General features: G+C 43.0%; 2 protein-coding genes across 2 annotated transcripts in view; one reads left to right on the forward strand and one right to left on the reverse strand.

Annotated features, from left to right (window-relative positions):
• The window catches only part of LOC137181696 (low-density lipoprotein receptor-related protein 1-like), a 98,227-nt gene that overhangs the window by 19,669 nt on the left and 55,282 nt on the right, over nucleotides 1-23,276 (reverse strand). The window contains exons 14-41 of the mRNA XM_067587575.1: nucleotides 22,810-22,999; nucleotides 22,506-22,631; nucleotides 21,934-22,074; nucleotides 19,804-19,929; nucleotides 19,557-19,673; nucleotides 19,334-19,414; nucleotides 18,141-18,308; nucleotides 16,463-16,645; nucleotides 16,167-16,364; nucleotides 15,791-16,036; nucleotides 14,741-14,938; nucleotides 12,662-12,866; nucleotides 12,276-12,440; nucleotides 11,911-12,155; nucleotides 11,350-11,481; nucleotides 10,234-10,461; nucleotides 9,154-9,328; nucleotides 5,282-5,376; nucleotides 5,028-5,177; nucleotides 4,788-4,928; nucleotides 4,281-4,406; nucleotides 4,018-4,149; nucleotides 3,768-3,902; nucleotides 3,286-3,415; nucleotides 3,049-3,175; nucleotides 2,790-2,941; nucleotides 2,533-2,657; nucleotides 1,963-2,337 (exon numbers count right to left, since the gene is read on the reverse strand). Of these exons, the coding sequence (XP_067443676.1) occupies nucleotides 1,963-2,337; nucleotides 2,533-2,657; nucleotides 2,790-2,941; nucleotides 3,049-3,175; nucleotides 3,286-3,415; nucleotides 3,768-3,902; nucleotides 4,018-4,149; nucleotides 4,281-4,406; nucleotides 4,788-4,928; nucleotides 5,028-5,177; nucleotides 5,282-5,376; nucleotides 9,154-9,328; nucleotides 10,234-10,461; nucleotides 11,350-11,481; nucleotides 11,911-12,155; nucleotides 12,276-12,440; nucleotides 12,662-12,866; nucleotides 14,741-14,938; nucleotides 15,791-16,036; nucleotides 16,167-16,364; nucleotides 16,463-16,645; nucleotides 18,141-18,308; nucleotides 19,334-19,414; nucleotides 19,557-19,673; nucleotides 19,804-19,929; nucleotides 21,934-22,074; nucleotides 22,506-22,631; nucleotides 22,810-22,999 (4,612 nt within the window). The remainder of the gene's footprint in view (nucleotides 1-1,962; nucleotides 2,338-2,532; nucleotides 2,658-2,789; nucleotides 2,942-3,048; nucleotides 3,176-3,285; nucleotides 3,416-3,767; nucleotides 3,903-4,017; nucleotides 4,150-4,280; nucleotides 4,407-4,787; nucleotides 4,929-5,027; nucleotides 5,178-5,281; nucleotides 5,377-9,153; nucleotides 9,329-10,233; nucleotides 10,462-11,349; nucleotides 11,482-11,910; nucleotides 12,156-12,275; nucleotides 12,441-12,661; nucleotides 12,867-14,740; nucleotides 14,939-15,790; nucleotides 16,037-16,166; nucleotides 16,365-16,462; nucleotides 16,646-18,140; nucleotides 18,309-19,333; nucleotides 19,415-19,556; nucleotides 19,674-19,803; nucleotides 19,930-21,933; nucleotides 22,075-22,505; nucleotides 22,632-22,809; nucleotides 23,000-23,276) is intronic.
• Nucleotides 7-1,216, forward strand: LOC137181698 (galanin receptor type 1). The gene has a single exon (XM_067587577.1). It carries the CDS (start codon nucleotides 343-345, stop codon nucleotides 1,204-1,206), a length of 864 nt encoding a protein of 287 aa, XP_067443678.1. The 5' UTR covers nucleotides 7-342; the 3' UTR covers nucleotides 1,207-1,216.

Genomic DNA, 23,276 nt, shown 5'->3' on the forward strand with positions numbered 1-23,276 from the left:
AGTTCAGGAAACTGGAAGGTGGAAGTTGTAAATTTGCATGATGTTATTTCTAAGTAAAGTTCCGCTGACTCACAGTGTGACTAATCATTCCCACACAATGTATTATCAGTAGTTTTATGACCGGCTTAAGTATGTTGACCCATCCACTAACTGTGTGTTAACAGTGGCAATATGACTGGAAGACACCTCCATTACTGAGGACAGGAAAATGCAGCTGTTTAACTCTCAGGTGAAGAGGATCTGCCAGCGAACAGCAGTGACACTTGGGTGGGTAATGTGGAGCAGGTCCTTGTCCCAATATTAGATATACTGATTCTGGTGTTTGGGGTGGGGGGGCACACCATGGTGATGGTGATCCTGTGTGGGAGGCAGAGGAGAGGGCCTCCCCAAAGCTCAATGACAGGCACAGGTACAGACGTCCTCCTGCTGGCTCTGAGCTCTGCAGACCTTCTGTTGCTCTCCATGCTTCCCTTCCACACTGTCGCCATCGCCATGCAGCAATGGCCATTTGGGAACATCATGTGTCGTCTGGTGGGCTTCTTGGGATCGGCCTGTTCTTCGGCTAGCATCTTCACACTCGCCACGCTGGCTGTGTCGCGCTATCTGACTGTGGTGAAGCCTGCCAGAGCTTACAGCCTCCTCTCTCATCGCCGGGTCTCTATAACTGCTGCGCTGCTCTGGGTCCCCGCCTGCTGCCTGGCGACTCCCCAGCTGGTTTTTCGCTCTGTGAGAATCCCACGCAGCACCCCTGATGGCCTCGCTTGCTTTGCTTTCCTGTCCCACAGAGACCAGCTGATCTATGGATTGTTTCACTTCCTCATGGCCTTCTTGCTTCCACTGGTCACCATTGCGGTGGCATACGGCAGCATCTACATGTTCCTGTGGCGGAGACGGCAAGCTGGCAGGGCCCCTCAAGTAGAGCACCACCAGAGCAAGGTGACCCTGACATCCGCCATGCTGGTGCTGGCTTTCACCCTGTGCTGGCTACCGTCCTACGGCCTGACACTGGCCTTACTGGTGGATGAAAGGTCAGGGGCCACTGGCACTTCACCACGTTACGGCCCCTTCAGTGTGTTTGCACGGTTCATGGCCTCCTCCTCTACAGTGATCAACCCCATCCTCTATGTGCTCATGTCCGAAAAGTTCAGACAGGACCTACTGGGGCTGTTCAAGAGGGGAGGGCAAAGAGCCAGTGGGACTGCCTGACAGTATTAGCACCACCTGACATACAACCACTGAACAAATCCTGACTACTGAGAATTAGAATGAAACAATTACAGAAAGACTCATATGAAGGAAATGGACACTACCATTACCCTCATGAGGAAAGTCTATTTCACAAGGCAAAACAACAGCGTACTTCACTCAAAGACAAGACATTACCTCTTAAAAACATTCACTTTGTTAGTCTGAAAATGAAACGGTTTGCCCTGGGAGGTGCTGCTCTACAGGGACAGTAGAACAAACAATCCTGGATCATGTACTCCTTGTAAAAACAGATTAAAGAAAAGGCACTTTGGTAAAACATTAACGGTGCACTCGTGTTTTGTTGTGCTGAGATAAGGTGAATGAAGGTCTATCTGTCTTGCTGGGCCTGTTTATATTCTTATACACTGTGTTCTCAAAGCACAGATAAAAAAAAAAGATCTTTTGTTTTGTTTCTAGTTTGACTTCAACTTCAGAAAAAAAGCTTCCTAGTTCTGTTTTGGCGAACTCCAGCAGTTTTCCTCTCCAGGAAGACATATCACTCGGTGGTGGTGGGGGGGTTTTGATGTTTACAACTAAGTCTTTTTGTTATTGTTTAGAAACCAGAAATGACAAATCACAGGCCACGTATCAGTTACGGGAGGGAGGAATACACTGTAGATAAAGTGGGAAATAAACTGTGTGGAAGTTGATTTTTAAAGAAAAAGAGAATGTGAAGAAATGGTTTACACAAACCTAAGATGTGGGAATACTCACTCTCTACCACGGTCTTGCGGTCAGAACCATCATCACTGATCTGCTGGATGTTGCCAAAGTGGATGTCGCTGAAGAAGATACGGTTAGCCCCTTTCCCTCCCCCTCCTCGGTAATCAAAAGTGAGTGCAATGACATTCTTCATGTGGTCGGGGTCCTCAAATGGCTTTATGGGGGCATTCAGGTTGTTTTCATCTGACAGGTGGACGCTCTTTAGTATAGTGCGCTCTGAGTAGAGCAGGTAGCCATCATAGTCACGGCAGCTGCATCCATCTTCAGCCAGCATGCCATGGGCACAGGCACATGTACGCTGATCGTTGCCACGGTAAAGACAAAGCTGCTGGCAGCCGCCATTGTTGACTTTGCACACATTTGTTCCTGCACACAGACATTACAACCACAAAGAGATCATTATCTACAATTTCCAACATCAAATTGAAATAATTTCTAAATTAAAATCTATATTAAAAAGTATTTACTTTACAACTAATTTCAAAAAATACAAATATTTTGAACAATGCTCAATTTTTGCATGAAAATCAGACTTTTTATAATAAACCCCTCAGTGCTTACCTTGCTGTCTGGCCCTGTTGAAGACCTTGATGTCTTTGAGCTGCACCCCAATACCAGTCCTCAGAGACACAGAGTCTGTGGCATTGTCTTTACTTCCTCTCTTTATAGAGCCATTGGCATGCGTCCTGCATGAAAGTAGATAGACAGCATTAAACAGAGGCTGAAGCTAGCAAATAAGAAAAATATTAAGCCAGTGGCTGAATATCACTCATAAATAATCCTAAAATAATCCTCCTGAGGGAGGAGGTATATCTGACCTGTCACTCCAGTAGATGTAGCTCTCAAACACAGACACAGAGAACATGTCCATGTTGTTGTTGGCCAGCACCACTTCTCTATTCTCTCCTGTCTCTAGGTTGATGCGCTCAATCTTGTCCGTCCTGGCATCACACCAGTACAGCAAACCATCCTACATGCACACAGACAGCAATGTTTTCAATGTTGTTGTGACACAGGGTCCACTTTCAGCACGGGATCATTGTGATATACATGCATGAAAGGTTTGTGTTACTGTACCTCATAGTCAATGGAGATACCGTTGGGCCAGCTGATACTGACATTGACCAGGACAGCCCTCTGAGAGCCATCCAGACGAGACCGTTCAATACGGGGATACTGGCCCCACTCTGTCCAGAACAGGTAGCTACACACACACAAACACAGATATCACTTCTTCAGTAATCAATAATGAGAGGAATTACAACAGAAGCTGCAGTAATAATTGGAACTGGACCCATTGTTGTTTCATCTCACCCTTTCTCAGGGTGAACAGTGATGGCACGAGGTTTGTCCAAGCCCTGGGAGATCACCACGTAGCGGAAGGAGCCATTCAGTCTGGCCACCTCGATCACATCAAAGCCTTGGTCCGTCCAGTAGATGTTTCCTGTGGAGGACAAAATAGAACCAATCACGCTCTGGCAGCTCCTGAGCACACGCTGAACTGTATTATGAACTGCTTTTTGACAATACATTGGTGAAACAGAGACAAGATGGAGCAGAAATTAGAAGGAATGACAATGGAAGAGGCAGATAAGGGTCACCTTTGGCCATCCGGAACTCACATGATGTTAATTATTTTACACTGTTCACGCCTTTTTTTCTGTATCAGTCTCCACGTGTCTCGGTTATTAACTCTATTGCTTTAAATTCACGTCTCTACAGGTCATCAGTATGTTTAATTGATAATGTTTGAATTCCAAGACTGTGGGCTATGTTTTGTCTGAGGTCTCTCTCACCTGCTATCCAGTCAACAGCTATGCCCTCTACCCTGCCGATGCCATTGGTGACCACGTCCTCTCTCCAGGTCTGATCTCTCTTGGCCCTGCTGATGGTGCTCAGGCCCATGTCCACCCAGTAGATAGTGTCATTGTCTGGGAAAACGAGTGATACATATTAAAGTTGGACAGAATTTTTCATACATACACACACACACACACACACACCATATATTGGTGAATTAAGCTAATGTGTTGTAAGAAGTCTTACCAGCATGGAAATCTATGCCCACAGCCAAGGAGGTGCCTGACACTGGTACGAGGGCATCAGACTTGTCTAACGGATCCAAAGGAATACCACGTATACCCTCATGCACAGAGTACAGGAGGAAAGAGCCAACACCTGCAGCAAACAAATCCAAGTTTTGACCCTTTAAAAAGTTTGTTCTGCATCACACTGTTATTACTTTAATGAATTTCATCAATCCATATTTGTATGAATGAAGAATATTTATATTCATAAATGTGCCGTACCCTCACAGGACTGCTGCCCTCTGCGTAGGCTGTATCCTGCAGTGCACATGCAGGCTCTGGTGGTCGGGGAGGTGGGGAGACACAGCTGGGAACAGTCTCCATTGTTATTACTGCAGAGATTGGTGCCTGGAAACACAAAAGCATGAGAACAAATACACAAAACAAATCAAAAAGGAGTTAAGGCTGATTTATGGTGGGTCGCTCAACACTTCTGATAATTGTCGCTCAAAAGAAATTGAAGAGTCATGCAATGAGAGTAACACTTTTTTCTGTTGAAAATAAGTCATTTCTGTTGAGCGACACTCATCAAATGTGTCAAGCGACCTACCATAAATCAGCCTTAAGGGAGATATAAACAGATGTGCTCTAGATTAGGTAAACGGGCTACATGCTGCAAGCAAAACAGATCTTAAATGAGACATATTTTCCTCCCATTTTTTTGCCAAGCAATTTAACCCAAACAAATGCTCTAAAAGCTCAGAAAAAAAAGATTCCTTGTGGCAGCACCTTTCTGCACAGTTTCATTGTAGATTTTCATGTGCATCATGGGGGACGTGCTGTTCCTCAGGACTTTCCAGTTGCCACCATCCTTCTTGTCACAGGTGCCTATCTGGTCAGTTCCTTGGTCTGCCCACCACAACTTGTCTCCTAAGGGACACAACACACAACAGGATGGTCAACCTAAACTCCACTCAATTCAGGAAAAAAATCATCACCAGCTGGCGTGAACATTTTCTGGAGACCTACCCATGATAGCCAGAGCGGTAGCCTTGGTCAGCTTGCCTTTGACGCCCTCAAGTACCTCCAGTCCAGAGCCATCCAGCTTGCAGCGGTTGATGGTGCTGTTTCCTGAGCTGATCCAGTAAAGCTGCTCAGTGTCAAAGTCAATGGAAAGACCTGGACCACAAAAAAAGAGAGCGCTTAAGTGTAATGACCTGCCCTGTCACTAGGGTGTGCTGTCTCTCATGCAGTCACACAAAGAGGCGCAGTAAATTACTGACCGACGGGGCCTTTCTGGTTGGTAAATAGTACACTGCGGTTGCTGCCATCTGTGTTGGCCATGCTGATGTTGTCCCCATCTGTCCAGTAGAGCTTCCTGAGGGAGGCAAGCAGAGAGAATCAACAAAGCTACAGCATGCCTCAGCAAGAAGGGCCGAGATTTGAACAAACTTTAATTCATTTTCAGCACAGCACGATTTCGCCTCTCAAGCCTGGCAACACAAACCTCATTGCTCACTGTGCAGCAAAACTGGAGGAGCTTTCTATTATGTGAAGAAATCAATTTGTCATCCTGAACTTTCTGCACCATCAATGAAAAGTAATCTCATGATATTCATCTATAAAGCTCTACTGACAAGCTTTGCAATCGACCTCACATCTCTTATCTCATATAAATTACACGGTTCACATTCTAATAATTACTCAACCCTAGATATCCCATATGTACACACTAAAGTTGGCATGATTGTATTCAGGTACTATGCACCTTTTAAATTGAATGAACTGCATACAGTACTCAGGCTAGATTATTCATTATTCCCCCTTTGGAGATTTTAAATCCATATTATCTGATGTTTCTTAGGGCTTATTTCTGTCACTGGATTGTTGGTCGTCTGGCTTAAGATTTGTTTATCTGTGGTTCGTATGGCGGTTAGATTTCTGTTCTCAAGTCTCTCTTTAAAAAGAGATCTTGTTTTCAATAAGATGACAAAATACAGTGTGTAGTATCTGTTACTGATACCAAACTGTATGGGACTTTAATTGCAATGATTTTAAAATCTTTTTCAAATAATGTCCAATGAAGTTCAGCAGTATGCGCAGATGCTGATGGGGTTGGGTGAAGCAGAAATAAAGTTGAGCTGGCAAACTGGACAGTAAAGACCCACAGAAAATCTGAAATTCAGCATCTGAAAAAGGTCCTCTCTGACTCATCATCCCATCAACCCTCACTCTCCCACACTACACACACTCACATAAACACCTCTCTTTTGTTTGCTCTTCAATGAAAACACGCACAAAGAGAATATGGGATTATGTGATTGTGCGTTGCTGTGTTTAGACTGTGTGTAGTCTTTAAGTGCCTCTCAAATTCTCTTAAATTGCATCCACATTGCCCTCACTTGCGTCTTAGTCCCTCCTACCAAGGAAGCATGGAGAGACACAAGGAAACCACACAAGGAGAGAGGCAACAAGGATATATGCTTTTAGAGAAATGAGACGTGCTTTCCTCAGAAGCGTCATGCAAAGAAACGTCTGTTTCTAATGATGGTGGTAGCTGATCACAGCTGGATCAACTGTCAGTCCTCTTTAACAGCTGTAGCAACTTTTGATGGAGTTCAGGTCTGCTCACATGTGCACTGTGCTGACACTAATAAGGACACACAGTTATCACTGCCAGAGCAGCAGTGTTTTCTCTCTGCAGCCTGTTTCCTATTTAACAAACACCTGAATATGAATAAAAACCTGCATTCTGTATTTATACTGTTCCTGTGTCCTGCTCCAAGGCACATGAACCATTTCTACTAGCAGAATGCATTTATATTATTTATATGTGACTGTATTTATTGATACTCTGATTATGAATTCATTATTTCTTTAACTCAGAATACGATTAGGGTGTCTTTTGAACACTGGAAATGATCTATTAGTGTATTAGTGTTTCAAGGAAAATGGAAAACGTGTACAGTGACTCATAACAAACCCGACGCTCAGGGATTTTCAGCCTCACGTGACTGATAAATGATGTAAAATATTAATATGTTTAAAATGTGTTTCTGGCGGATAGACAGACTCTTCCTGAGTTTAACTGAATCCATAATAAAAGTTAATGGGGGAAATAACAGGTCATGAAAAGAAAAATCTTCCTAGTAAATGAAGAAAGTTGTTTATAGTTCTTTTGTTGTTCAGACCAACAATTAACAGAGATTTTTAACAGATGGTGAATCAGAAAACAAATAAAATATAAAACTTGGGAGTGATACACTTGAGTTTAATCTGTAATCTGTTATGATGATGTGTCATATTCAGTCTGATCGGCTACAGCATCCAATCAATAACTAATATCCACTAAGGAGGTGTGTCGGCTGGTAAAAGAGGCTGCTCTCGTGTATCCTTGCTCATGGCTCCTCAGAGATCCCTCCTAGCTCCTCAATCCTCGCTCGAGCAGAAATAAGCGCTTTGGGATGGTCTTCATGATGGCGCACTGGAATGTTTTCCGGTTCAAGTGAGAATTGAGGAGCGAGGAAAGATCAAATAAGGGAAATGAGATGCACCCTTATATTTAAAGGGTATCTATCCTCTGCCCCCATCCAACCGCTTCCATCACACCCTTCATTTGTTTGCTAACATGCCTTTAAATAAAATGTCAAGCATTTAAAGCTCCCACATTTGCATGTTTTCGCACACAAACATTTGAGTTTGTCCCTCTTCGACTCTCTTTGCCCCCCCTCTCACTCCTGGGCATGTTCTTGGCGGTGTGTTTATGTACCAGAAAGAGGAGACAGCCTCAGCATATGGATCCAGCATCTGCTTCTCATTTTCCCCCATGCCAACAATGCTCAGATCGGAAACATTCCTCCGCTTAAGTAGACTAAGTCTTTCAAAGAGAGGAAGGAGTACACAAAAAAACACAAGAAGGCAGAGATATTTCTTAAGAAAATATCCTTCCTTCATCCACCTCAAATACTCAAAAGAACACGTATTCCTGCACAAAGCTAAATATATAAATACAGATGGTCTGTCTATGCTCTGCTGGTAAGAGGAGAGGCCAGGCACGTTTTGTTTGGGGAGCTGAGGGGGTATGGTTTCAGGAGGGGAAGGAAAAATGGACATTTGCTGAACAAGACAGAAGGCAACGAGATGTAAGATAAACATTGGACAGAAATAGCGACAAAAAGTGTCCGAGTCACTGGCTTTAAATAATTCATACAGTCTATCTGAGCGCAGGAGCTAGCTTTAAATAAAATGGAGCTAGAGAGACAAAGGTGAAAGATGACATGATGAGGGGAGAGAAACTGAAACCACCTCCTGAGTGAAGAAACAGTAAAGGCTAAAACGCACTGAAAGCAATAAATGACGTGCCTCATTTGATGCTCCTATGGCGCACTGCAGGCATCCCATTTGAAATGCCAAGACCACAGAACCAACACAGATTTGTCCTTTTGTTCTTTGTATTTATGGCTGCATTAGTTGGATGTAATGAATGAATGAAAAGGAGAAATGCAGAGGAGGAAAATGAAACTAAGAGCATCTGTTTCCACAGTAAATCATTTTTCGAGTGTTTGACGGTTATTTATTTGCGCTTTAAAACGCAACCATTTCTCTCATTCACTCTGCCGCTGCTCCCTCTCCTCGCTTGACTGTCTCTCTCTCATGCTCTCAGCTATCTTTCTCTTTTTTGGATGCAGAAAAAACAGCTTTGATCGCTGGGTCCTCATTTGACGCTCCAAAATCAAAACAAGGTCAGAGTAGGGTCGTCAAGGCAGTTTGAAGCGCCTCATAACGCTTTTGGTACGTGTTCGGCCATTTAAAACAATAGGTGTACTTCAAAATGTGTGCGTCAGAGGCTTTCATTGCATTTGGGCCTTAAAAGGTCAGCGACCATCAATACCACTACTCTGCCTGTCATCACTGACTGCAAACAGAGGGGAACCTGACAGCCAGAGAGCGTGTTTGTGTGTGTGTTTGCACTTGTGCATGTATGTCTTGTAGGTTAAAGGTGAAATCAGGAGGGTGTCTGAGAACAATTTCTGCAAGCTTCATTTTGACTAAGTGTGACAGCTTTATGGTATGTGTGTGTGTGTGTGTGTGTGTGTGTGTGTGTGTGTGTGTGTGTGTGTGTGAGTGAGCGTGTGTGCGTGTGTGTACAACCAACCCCAGAATTGGATGCAGCACTAGACAGTGTGGTTTGTCCAGGCCCTGGATGACAGCATTTTTGAAAGAGCCGTCCAGTCTGGCAACATTAATCTGTTTCTTATTGGCATCATAGCTGGTCCAGAACAGGTTCCTTGACACCCAGTCCACTGCCAGGCCGTGAGCGTTGGGCAGATCTGAAAATTGATAAACATACACACAGAGCTATTTAACAATTTTCTTAGTTTTTGTGTTTAAGAACGAGAAATTCAAACGCTGAGAACTACACAGAAATCAGAAAGAGTGGGAAGAACTGCAAAAAAACACATGGAAAATGACTCTTTGCTAATCTTCTCCCCCTTAGTTACCGTTGCTACGTCAAACTTTCAATTCTAGCACTAAAATTCATAGTGACTAGACAAAAGCAGGCTTCTCATTTTGCTGGCAGATTTAGTTAGCAGTAGTTAGCTAGCTAATTAAACGCTAACTCCCTGACCTGGTTGAAAACTTTGTCTCCAGCTGACTTTTTAATGTTTCCACTTGACTTATTTTGAAATAAAAAACCACCACCCATCAAACTCTTTGGGGTACAGAGTATCAGTCTCCCATGCACACCACTTCGGCATGTGCTTAGTTACAGTTGCTAAGCTATTGTTGGATAATCACTGTTTGGGGGAGAGGTTTAGCAAACAAAATTGTACATGCCTCTGCAAGCTAAACCACAAAAACACAACAAAAGCCCAACCAAGTTTGTACCACAAGTGTAGTTGGGGCTCATTTTTTTCTGTCTATTTCCATATAGATCTTGATATTTATAGAAAACAAAACTAGGTATGAAAATCTGAATTGAAAATGAAAATTTGAAAATGGTATATCATTCATTTATTGTTTTATAAATTACTTTAAGGGGTAATCACAAGAAATCAATTGCATTACTCCTAATTTTCATAATAAAATAATACATATAATATAAGAAATTAAGAATTTAGACTAAATCTGGTCAAAATAAACTACAAAAGGAAGACAAAACGGAAGACAATGAGCTTTAAGTATATGTAGTATATGTATACAGTATATATATTCTACTGTGTTGCCTCCGTACCAGCAGAGACCACAGTCTCAACTCCAGTTCCATTAATGAAAGCTCTCTTGATGGTCTGGGTGCGAACGTCTGACCAGTAGATTCGGTGCTCCAGAGCGTCATAGTCCACCACAGTCACATTGTCGATGTCTGGCACAGTGAAGGAGATGATGTAGTTGTAGTACGGGTTGTCGATGTCCACTCCCCGGATCTCAATCTGACGAGCGTACAGCAGGAACTGACGGGACTCTGCGGGGAGGGGAGAGAAGATGTTGACATTCATCCTTCACTGATTCTGCAGAGCTTTGGCATTCAATGAGAGTAATCAGGAGTTAAAAGAAGCTTCAAGTCAAAAGTCAAATGCATGAGTGCACACTAATGGCAAGAGTTGTGGATTGGTGGTTGCAGCATGGATTGGTGCCTCTGTGCATTATTCCTGCCACTTGAACAAACAGTTAATCCAATTGCATCTTTGACTCTAATGATTATGTCTGGCTGGCTAACTCAATAGCACAGCCGTGACAGCGTAAGTGAATTCAATCCGTGTAGATACATTCCAATTGCATTGGTCTCAGCAGTCCTATCATCATTTAACTGTGGGCAGCTTAAATGATAGACAGGAGGAGAGGGAAAAAGAAAGAGAGAGGGGGTAGTAATGACAGTGTCAGGCTGTATCGGCCAGGCCAGACTAGGTGGTGGACGTGGAGGGTTGTGGCTGATGCCTGCATCAGACAGAATGGGGCTCTCCATTCCATTACCCCTGAAGATAATAGAAAGTGCTGCCCTGAATACTAAACTCACAGACTGAATAAACAGGCCCGCTCTCACTTTTCACGGACAGACACTTCAATGCGTACCAAGGCTGTCACAGCAATAGCACCTCAAAGTGAAAAAAAGTCTACATTATTTAATCCTCTCCCTCTCTCTCTCACTGTCTCTCTCTCTCTCACACACACACAAACACATACACACACAAAACCCCACACAAATGAAAATAAACAATTCTGCAAGGACACGGATTACACTCGGCATTCAATGACAGTTTTGCCAAGACAAGCAGAGGGGAAATTATCTGCAAACTCAGAGGGAAGTCAAAGAGTGTGAACTGCATTTATGTACGTGTGTGCTCGCGCTTACCATAGCAAGTGCGTTTGTCAGAGCCGAGCTTCATGAGGTGAGGGCAGGCGCACGAGAACGTCTGGTTGTAGTTGATGAGACATAGATGAGAGCAGGGCTCCTTGCCATCTTTAGCCGCGCATGGGTTAGGAGCTGTGGAGGAAAATTAAAGGTGGAAAAGTACAAGACAAAGACAGAAATGATTACAATTTTGTACATTCCCAAAACCATCATGTGTAATCTTTTTAATTAATCACAAGGTTTTTCACTCTTATAATGAACATGCTAGTTGTGAATGAACTAACTAGTTGCTCCTTTATCTACAGCAAAATGAAGGAATATCTTTTGGAAGAATGGTGTTCATCCCTCCAGAGTTTCAGAGACTTGGGAGAATCTATGCCAAGAAGCCCTGAAACTCCTTGTGGTGGACCAACACCTCACAAAGACACTTTTTGACATTTTGTCATGTACTTGTATATTGACTCTCACGCTTTAAGAAAGTGCCCGCCATAAGCTTTTCTCTGCCTAACTTTCAGGACTACAGCTATAAGTGTGTCTTTTGTGCACTTTTGTGTCTCTCACCCTGTGGCTGTCTGGATGGATGGTAGACCTGGAGGTCAAAAGGTTGCGTGTTGGTTCTCTGGACCACAGTGACGTTGCTCCCGGTCCATTTGTTTGCCTTAGCCAGCGTGTTGGTCCTCCAGTCCGTCCAGTAAACCTCTCCGCCATACATGGTGACGGCGAAGGGATGTGACAGATACTCATGGCCCCTCAGAACCTCAATTAGCCCAGAACCGTCATACTTGGCTGAATAAATGGCATCAGACCTGCGCATAAAAAAATCTCAATTGCATTTCTGGGTGTAACTGATAGATAGAGATAGATAGTATGTGCACCAAACAAAGACGTTTGTGTGAGTGTTTTCATGTCTGTTCCCTCAGTCTGACCTGGCATCGATCCAAAGGATGCGACGCTCTAGATAATCAACAGTGAGTCCATTTGGCCAGCCTCCATTGCCAGTTTCCTTATGGATGGTCTTCCTGCCTTCTCCACTCATGGATGCAGCTTCAATCCTCGGCAAGCTGGCATCCCAGTCTGTCCAGAAGAGGATCCTGCAGTTTCATGCCACAACATAGGGGTGCAGTCAGAAATATAATCCTCTACTGTCATTAAAGGTACAATAAGGCAGGAGTGTGAAGAAAGCAGTGCAATTATCAAAACATTAGCCTTTTAATATAGTCATAATTTGTTATAATGTCCATCAATGTTCATAAATGTCCAAATCTCCATTTGACAAAGCAGCAGTAAATACTGTAAGCAGTGCAGTCGTTACCCGTCTCGGGGGTCTAGGGCAATAGCTCGAGGATGCTCCACCTCCCCGGCCAGCAGCGTGGTCCTCATGGTGCCGTCTAACTTGGCCACCTCGATCTGATCCAGGTTGCTTTCCACCCAGTAAATGTTTCCTGCTATCCAGTCCACTGCCAGGCCTTCAGGGGTAGCCAGCCCGTACTGGATTACTACATCAAAGCTGGTTAATGCTACAAGGACGGATGAAAAACACAGGAGAGGTAGTCAACATCTTGTTTTGTTTTGTATGTTTATCTATCTATCTATCTATCTATCTATCTATCTATCTATCTATCTGTCTATCATTGTGACAAAGAAAAAGTTTCCTTGAGGTTGAAAGGGTTGTATTATCCCTTTTTGTTTAAAACTGCTAGAGAAATCTGATCTAATATTTCATCTTGCTGCTCATTAAAATAAACATTCCCGCTGGGCACCTCACTTACTTAATGAATTCACACAGTATTTCAGTGTGTATGGATAAAGGCTACGAAGACTGGGATTGTCGCTGATGGCAACATTTTAGATTGTACTGTAACCCGAAGCATATTTACAAATTATGTAAATTTAATCAAGCTATTTGGATTCATAGCTAACGTTGCATTACAGACTGTAATGCCTTTAATCAAGTGGTTAGCTGCTATGTTTGGGAGAAAACAAGAAGTCAGCACAATGAATGAAAACATAAATATATACAGTAGTGGCTCAGCAGGGGGTGTGATACTACAATTACAGAACGGGCCTTAAAAAACTAAATATGAGGTTTCTTGCAGGGTTAAAGAGACATTTTTTAGCCTCAGCTTCTTTCTAACCCTCTCATTCTCCAGTAGGTCTCTAATCAGAGGGACGTGTCAAATTATTTGAGATGAGTTATTATCCTTTCTGGCGCAATTAAAACACACACTTTCAGTATAAAGCCTATTGGCTGTGTCTTAGAGGCATGGTACACAACAACAGCATGCACAGACAAATACATATACATGAATGCTATACTACTCAAGAATTATTTATCCACATGATTTGCTCATTATTATTGCTGCATTGATGACAGGGCCTTGTTTGCCGTGCACACTGGTCCTGATTGACTGGTCTGGCCTTTATAAAGCCAGATCTGAGTTTCTGTTCACAAGACACCACAGCAACAGCAGTGCAGACAGTACATGCTACGCACTAGAGCTGCAACGATATGTCAATCCAGAGAAAATGAATTGCCAACTAATTTGGTAGTTGATTTATTGTTCTGAGTAATTTTTAAGAACAAAATGCTAATATTCTGTGTTTCCAGCTTTTTAAATGTGTTCTATTTAATATATATCTATCTATCTATCTACTTACCTACCCATCCATCCATCCATCTCTCCCTCCCTCCTTTCTTTTTTTCTATCTATCTTTCTTTCTTTCTTTCTTTCTTTCTTTCTTTTCTGGTTTCTTTAGTCCTAACTGGATATCTTTGGGTTGTGGACTGTTGGGCAGACAAAACAAGACATTTTAGGTTGCATCATCTTTGGCTTTGGGTGATTGACATTTTTCATAATTTTCTGACATTTTATTGACTGAACAACTAATAGATTGATCGAGAAAATAATTGACAGATGAATCGATAATGAAAATAATTGTTAGTTTCAGCCCTGCTACACATCGATGTGTCATGCAGACTCTGTTTTTACTGGATATTCTTGCCTGCTGGGCAGTCTCATGAGCAATTTAGGCACAGTAAAATTGTCATCACTAAACGTACAAGTTATTTACCGCAACAGAACTACAATATAATTGCAAAGTTTGCAATACTGTATTTAGAGATTGAAACTTTATGACTCATAAAATTCCCTCTAATTCAGTAAAAACCAATGCGCTTTCTTGCTCTTGGCGCTTTGTCCTTATTTTTCCTGTAAGACTTGTTTTGCATGAAGTCCCTGCACAACATCACACAAGTGCACCAAATGTCCGTCTGCACTTCATCTGATGGTGTTGTCTTAATCACAAATGTAAATGTAATGTAATCCTACATCAGACAGAAAATGGCACTAAAAAGTCTTTAAAACATATTGACAGTGTTGTGAACGCTCACCTCCATTCTCAGACAGCTTCCCTCGATAGATCTTATCCTCCACCACGTCAGTCCAATAGAGGGCGCTCTGGTTGAGATGGAAGTCCAAGGCGATGGTGTTCCTTAGTCCTGGTACCAACACACTGAACTCGCCCTTGTTCAGATCAATGCGACGGATCTCGTGGCGGTTTGAGAAAATGATAAAGGGTTTGAAAGGATCTGTCGAAATGGAGAGGAAACATCAATGACCAGATGTTAAAGTGTTAAAACCCTTCGATTCTAACTCAAAGTACTGCAGAACAGCTCTGCTCCACAGCATGGAAAACACTGCAGCCATGTTTCACTGCAGTGTGCAGTGTCCAATGAAAGAGGTGCTGTGTTGAAAGTGGCTCTAATCCTGTGTAATTAAAACGCAGTGTAAATAAGACAGGAGTTATCTGTACCTAACAGGCAGCCAGACAGGCAACAGGATAAATGGCGGGGTGTTGGAGGCTAGTCTCTAAGACCTGGCAGTGAGGAGCAGAATCATAAATTCATGTTTCTTCATTGGCTAGTTGCTGGAGGGAGAGAACTATGTTCTTTATGTAGATGATAAAATTCAAAGCTGATTTAATGTGACTGAGCAGTTTTCCACAATGTGCCCTCTCACTGACTTTTATGAAAAACCTATCTACTCTTCTTTTTCTACTTTTAATATTTCAGATTTGTTCTTCTCATAAAATAATAACGACAGTTAGATGTTTTTTATGTTTTTTAGAGAAACTTTTTTCCCAAGGGCATTTAAGCTCTTCCTCTCTTCCCCTCTGTCTCCAGTACTCTATTGTGTATCACACACCAAATATCAAATTTTGGCAAAGAGAGTCTTCTCCAACCACACAGTTTCCTGCTTGGGCGGCCTCTCCTTTGCTTGATCCCAAACCCACACCACTCTTCTAAACTCTGCAGTCCTGACACAGAACCCAGTCACTTCTCTAGCTTCCTTCCTTTCTGTACAGTTTTCATCAATCAAATTGTTCACCGACGTCCTTTAACTTGCCCTGACCCTCACCATCCCCACCATCTTGCACTTACCCGTGCTTTTGCAGTTCTCCATATCAGGCTCCAGTTCCCAGCCCTCGTAACATGAGCATTTCACACTGAACTTGTGCTGTTCACAGCGCTGACTGCACTTAAGGTGTTTGGCACAGAAGCTCTGGATCTGACAGGTCTTGTTATCGGGGCCTAACTCCATGCCCAGTGGACAGGAACAGATCACACCCTCACCAGGGGCCACTGTACAGTTATGGCTGCAGTCGCCATTGTCCAGTGAGCACAGATCTGTAAAAAAGAGAAAACCAGGATATGAGTGACATGAGGGCTAGCTACACTGAAGCCATGATTTGAGATCCAGAGTTTTACTTGCTGTTTTGGCATTCCCTCTACTGAGACACAGCCTGTTGTTTCTTACCGCAGAGTTTCTCATCAGAGCCATCTGGGCAATCATCAGTGCCATCACAAAGTTTCTCGGCGGGCAGGCAGATGGTGGAGTCGTTGGCGCACACATGATGAGAGAGCTTACACACCAGCGCCTCACAGTTGTCCTCGTCGGAGTTGTCCTCACAGTCACTGTCTCCGTCGCACATCCAGGCTTTGCTGATGCACCGTGCTACAGACAGAAGACGGGGTTAACTTTAAAGATAAATACTTAAACCGCCTTTGTATACTTTACATACTTCTGAATTTGAAGTATGACGGTCTCCTCACCAGAGTCCCTGCAGCCAAACTTGACCGCTGGATCGCACATGTGGGTAACACCCTCACAATTCTTCTCATCACTCAGGTCCATGCAGTCAGTGTCCCCATCACAGCGCCAACGCAAGGGGATGCACAGGCCATCCATCCGACACTGAAACTCATCTGTATGACAACCTCCCGGCGGACGAGTGGCTATGGAAAAAGAGAGACAATATACGACTGTAAACTGACATCGTTCTAAATCGTCTCCTGCATTAATCAAATCAGGACACACAGCCTTGAGCGTAGACAATGTGCAACCTCAAAGGATGGTGAAAACAATAACTAATGAGCTGTCTGTTGAAAACTGGATGGCAACAAGACTTAGCAACAGGAAAGGCTGAACAGATGCAAGTATGCATTCAGAGGGTCATTGTTTTAGTATGAATCCCTTTTGTTATTGTTTCACAGTTGCTCTTCACAGAAGCACACTGACAGTAGCATAATAACTAATAGATAATGATAAGTCGGTATATCTATGCTGCATGTTTATATTTAAAAGAGAACAGTTGTTATATCAGTCGCTTTAACCTACTAGTGAGAGTTATTAGGTGTCATGATGATACCCATTAGACTGGTGCTGCGCCAGTGTGACTGAAAGGGACCAGGGACCTATTACATCTACTGAATAAAATGTAAATACTTGCCATGATTTTAGTGCCTAATGCACTTGAGGGACTAAATGACAGAACAGTGCAGAGATGCAACCGAGATAATAACAACTACCTGTCACAGATGTATGCCATAAATACCAGTGGCAATTTGTTTGTGTCTTTTAATGTGAGCTTTTAATATTGACTAGTTACTAAAAATAAGTACCATTGCCTTCTCTTTGGTGACTGTGGCCCGTTTCTCCTTTAATCAAGAGTACTCAGTTTATCATGTGCAGCCTCTTTTAGCTTTTTTTGATGTCCAGGTATGCATTGCACACCCATGGCGCACGTGGAAACAGGGTGGGATCGGGAGAAATCCTTTATCATACATTATTAGTGGTTGTGTTAGAGGATGATATCAACAGCAGTCAGTCCCATCAGCTGCAGCTACTTTCATAGCTACTCATAAAAACAGTGGCACGACATGGGCCGAGTGGCAGGAACTGTAGCCTTCTGGTTGAGGCACAGTGTGGGTGGAAGATAACGATATGTTTATTCATGCATCCCCCAGAGCATCTTATTTATTCACGCCCTAGCTTTTCTTTCCTGATCTTATTCTGGTTCAAAAAGTAATCTAACCTTTAGTACTGTAACTGCAATAGAAATGAGTTTTGTTTTTTTTCCTGGGCTTACTGCGACACAAAACCACATCAGGTAGTGTTTTTATAGATTTCATTGACATTTAAGGAACTTTTGTCGTCGTAATTACAGGGTATGGCATCCTCCTGCTCTAAATATGCTCTTTGAGCAAGGATGGGAAGTCAACAATGAGGGAAAACCAGCCTGTGCAAAAGTCTTTAAGAACCAGTATGGGAGACTTAGTAGTAAAAAGACATATTTTACTACTACTATAACATGACTCTTGCTATACTGATATAGGAAAAGGTGATTTTTTACAACCACTTTTCTGCTACAAGAGTATCCTGAAGAGGATCCTATCTGTCAGCAGGGGTTTGAAACCCCACCTGACTGGCAGGCACTGTAAAGACACTGACCCTGATTGGTGCAGTTTGCGTGGGTCTCGTCGCTGTAGTCCCCACAGTCATTATCTCCGTCACAGGTCCAGTAATCTGGTATGCAGCGGCCGCTGTTACACTTGAACTGAGCACTGGAGCACGAGTGACTACAGCCTGCCTCATCACTGTTGTCCCCGCAGTCATTATCTGAAAAACAAACACTGTCAAACAACACCCGCTCTCTCACATTATGAGGCGCCCACTGCCTCAAAGGGGAAAAAAATAGTAATAGTGATTGCTTTTCTTTTTCTACAATTAACAGGCCGACAGTGAAATACTGTACATGGAATACAAATGAAACAGAGCATGAGAGATGAGAGCTTTAATAATGACAGAAACTGCATAGATCAGACCATGCACCATGAGGGAATGTACCCAGCGTTGATACATTGAGCTTGGCAGCAGAGCATCATAAGCACTTCTATACCCATATACTATATTAATGTAAAATGCAATCTATTGTATAACTTTTAGCATGCTAGCATTTAATTTCATAACCATTAAGAAAAGAAAATTAAGTTTGTAATTGAAAAACTTTTTATCACTTAACCTGGCATCCTATTAAATCTATACTGAATTAAACAGAGCTGCATTGATTTGATTGCAAACACAACAACTACACATTTAGTTTCCATGTATTCGGTGGACGTAGTGATGCATTTGCAATTTTTTTAAGTCTAATTTAGCTCCAAACCTATGTGCAGCAGACTAAATGAGTGGCAGCAGTATTGGCCTCAGCTTGTGGCCATGTTCAATTAGCAGAAAAGCAGCCCTAACTGTTTCTGAGCCTGCCTGGCCAATCTTAGAGCTAGGCTAGCGTCATGGCTGTTGTGGTGCATGTTGATCTATGCACTAACCGGTCAGGTTTGGACAATTCAATTCATCAGAGCCGTCACCACAATCCTTTTCTGAAAGACAGAACCAACGGAAGACAGCAGAGTGGGCGAATAGCACAACACGGAACAACAAAACCAACACAGAACAACAAAACCAACAACACAGAACAACAAAAGACAGGAAAGCATGGTAAAAACACAGAAACAGGAGCATATGCCAATAAGAGGCTGGTGACCAAACATGCACAGCAAACTGTGACAACAGGGAGCCAGGAGTTGTCACTGCACACAGGCAAACTGGAGAAGAAGAGGAGAGAATGAAGAACAGAAACTAACCATTATCACAGCGCCAGTTGATGTTGATGCAGCGTCCGTTGTTGCAGGTGAACTGGGTGAGGGGGAAACATGTGGGGTAGGCTGTGGACAGAACAAAGAGTTGAGACATGTTGCTTATAACTTAAACACTATACTCTGAATGTCAAAATGAGCCGTACAGAGAGCTACGAATGCAGATACAGTTATAGGGCAACTGATGAATTGTGAGAATAAGTGGACCAACCACAGGAAGCGGGCTCATCTGACCGATCACCGCAGTCATCGTCCAGGTCGCATGTCCAAGAAATAGGGATGCAGCGCCCACTAGCACATGAGTACTGATTAGGCGGACAGGTGCGAGCTGAAAGACAAAATGGTGGATAACATGTCAAGAGGGGTGGAGAAAGAGCGATTGCAATTACCTGAAAGTCCCATATGTGAACAACAAAAAGCCCCTGTCAGACTTTTTGTTCATTTGTATGTTTGTGTACCTGAACAGGTGGTGTTGGATTCGTCCTCATCATTCCCGCAGTCATTGTCCCCGTCACACAGCCAGCGCAGGGGGATACAGCGGTTGTTCTGGCACTTGAATCTGTCGGTGGGGCAAGTGTGCTGGTCTGGAGAGAAGAAAGGATGCATTGAAGGGCAAGACGGAAACAGAGGAAAATAAGACGCTATGCGGGGAGAGGCCAGCGGGGGAATGGAAAGGTGAAGGGAGTGGTGAGATGTGAGGTGAGGTCAGATATTCTAGCTCAGTGATTCCCGAAAGGCTCCACCTGGTGGTACACAAGAGCCTTGCTTAAAAGGCCTAACAACTGTACTCCAACTGGCCAAAGTCCTTAATTTAAAACCAAATAATTATCATTTAATTTAATTTTATTACAGACAACAGTTATTACATATACATATCACATTACAATGATGTAAAAATTAGTTGTTTAAATATTTTAGAAATATAATTTGCCTGTGCTTAGCCACATAGGGTGACGTGACGATACGTCCAACATAGCATGAACTAGTAACATTAACGTTAGCTAAACAGTAAACACCTCGACGCAGTCGGATTCAGACTCTACAGTCATTGATTTTAGCTAGCATTAATAGCTTGCCATGATTAAAGCGGATTGAGTGGAATTTTGAAATGGCTACAAGTAGGGTTGGGTACCGTTCACATTTGAACCGATACTGATACTGACACTGGTACCGGTACTCAACAGTACCTTTTTCGGTCCTTTCTCTGTAATAACAAAGTAATAAAACTTTGTAATACTATGTTATTATTTGTTATTACAGAGAGCATGCTAGGTTAACAGTACATCAGCGGTCGTCAATCAAGAGGGAAAGTGCTCACAAGGCTCTTTGAACTACACTCTGAAGTGAGGATATTTTTACAAGAGCAACAGTCTATTTTGGCTAACCTGCTCTATGACCCACAGTGGCTGGAAAAATTAACCTATCTAGCAGACATATTTTCATGTCTGAATGAGCTCAACGTGGGACTACATGGAGGCAGTCTGACAGTTTTTGACATGCATGACAAAAATCACTGAAAAAAGAAAAAGCTGCAGCTGCTCGCCATCAAGGTCAAAGATGGGGATGTTTCCGCTTTTCCAATTTTGGAGACCTGTCTGGAGCTAGGTTCATCTGTCATTTCACTTCAAGATACAATAGCTCAGCACCTCTTATCCATGGCAGACCAGTTCACAGAGTACTTCCTGGTCGAGGCCAGGACCAAATGGATCAGAGACCCCTTTTCTGTTGAAATGACAGAAATGCCAGATGATCTGACGGGTGCTGAACAGGAGTTGCTTGAATTATCATTGGACAGCACTCTGGTGCTCTCTGAAAAAAAAAGATCACTTCTTAACTCTTGGATCCAACGAAAGCATGAGTACCCAGCGCTCTCATTGAAGGCTGTGCAGGTTTTGATGCCGTCTGTCACAACCTATCTTCATGAGAAAGCTTTCTGCTCTCGCTGCCACGAAGACCAAGTACTGCAACTGAATGGATGCAGAGCCAGATCTACGTCTTATGCTAACTGCACTCACACCTGACTTTTCAAGTAGTGGTAGTAGTAGTAGTCATCGTCGTCAGGAGTGGGCTTACATAGACGAGGTGGCTCTTTCAATGTTATATTGTTAGTATTTGCAGTGGGAAGTAGTACTTGGGAAATTTGGTTTGGTACATAGTGGTACATGGTCTGAAAGGTTTGGGAACCTCTGTTCTAGCTGTTTTGGACGGAGTTTTATTTTGTCTGGAAGGGGAATATGTCTGCACTTTGACCACAGACAGACGGACAGACAAGCAGACAGAGAGCTTTTCCAGATCCACAGACACTGCTACATTCCTCCTTGCACGCACGCATGCACACACACACACACACACACACACACACACACACGCACACACGCACTCACACAACACTCACATGTGCACAGAATTGGTGCGTATAAACACACATTCACTGCACTCAGACTGGGCTCTCATTTCATTCTGGCATCACCAGACTGTCAAATTCAGACTGCCGGAGGTCATCTGACTCAGTACTAACAAGAAGGGCAGCTGTTTTGAAACTATGTTTGATGAGGTGTGTGTGTGTGCGTGTGTACACAGTAACTCACGGCACAGCTCAGGAGCCTCATCGCTGTTGTCCAGACAGTCGTTGTCTCCATCACACTTCCAGCGCTCCTGGATGCAGCGGTTGTTTTTGCAAGCAAACTCCCCGGGCTGGCACTGAGGAGGGGGTACGTAAGATGGGTTGGCTGTGGAAGAGAAGCAGAGGAGAAGAGAAATAAAAAGCATGTGAAAAAGAGGTTACAGAGGATAATAGAGTTTTGAATTACCAAGCTTTGCAACAGAAGGAAAATGGAGGGTTTTGTAAAAAAGCACAATTATAAGAAAAGTAGAGACTAATATTTGAATTTTGAGGTGTATCTATTATTTGGTCCAACTTGTACATAAAAAAAATAAATATTATGGGATTCACAAAGGCTTCTATTGGATTACATATTGCGGGTGCTTCTGTTATTGTGTCCATTTGTTCAAAAATTTTAGTCAAGCAGTTCCAATGAGACACACAGTCACACATCTTCTCACATACCAGGAACAAAACCTTGTGTATATAAAGGAGCTAGAATTAATTAGTCCATGAGAAATGCTCTTCATTCTCACACACATCATGCACATACAGTACCTTTGCAGCTGGTGTTGTCAGCTGGGTCTAGTATTTGGTCCTCTGCACAAGCACATTGCCTGCCTCCTGGTATGGCCAGACACAGGCTGCTGCAACCTCCATTGTACACCCGACACGCATTAGAGCCTGTAGACGAACAAACATGACTGTTAAGACATGTAAGTTGGTTAATACAATCACAAATTAGCGCCAATGATTCCTCATGTATGCCCCTGAGCGTCTCTGGACAATCATAATTTCTGGACTAACACCGATGGATTGGTAGTGGATGGGTAGTCTGTATGTGTGATGTTCCGCCCAGTACCTTGCTGTTGCTGAGCGTCGTACATGCGGATTTCAAAGATGGGCGGCCTTTCATTGCGCAGTAGAGTGGCAGTGCCAGTGGTGGTGTCCAACTTGAAAATGCTGCCACTACGGTATTCGTTCCAGAACAAGAAGTGTTTATAGTGGCACAGACCAAAGGCGTGATTCAGTTCCTGTCCTTCATACACCGTCTGGTGATGTGAGAAAAGCAACAAGATGGTGTGTAAGTATGCTTTAAACAACACACAGTGTCTAGAATTACAGCTCAAAACATGCTCAAAGTAATTCATATTGAAGATAAAATGTGATGTTATGGCCCCTCTTCTGTTGAGTTAATTATGGTAAGAATCTAGAGAGTGGTTAGTTTTTAAGATCCCATAACCAAACAATCGTTAAAACATCTGAAAGAAATATCACTCACTCATTTTCTGGGTTATATCTGTTTTATAAAACTTTGTAAAGAAATAT

Source organism: Thunnus thynnus, chromosome 4 (genome assembly GCF_963924715.1).
Source record: "Thunnus thynnus chromosome 4, fThuThy2.1, whole genome shotgun sequence".
Lineage (NCBI taxonomy): Eukaryota > Metazoa > Chordata > Actinopteri > Scombriformes > Scombridae > Thunnus > Thunnus thynnus.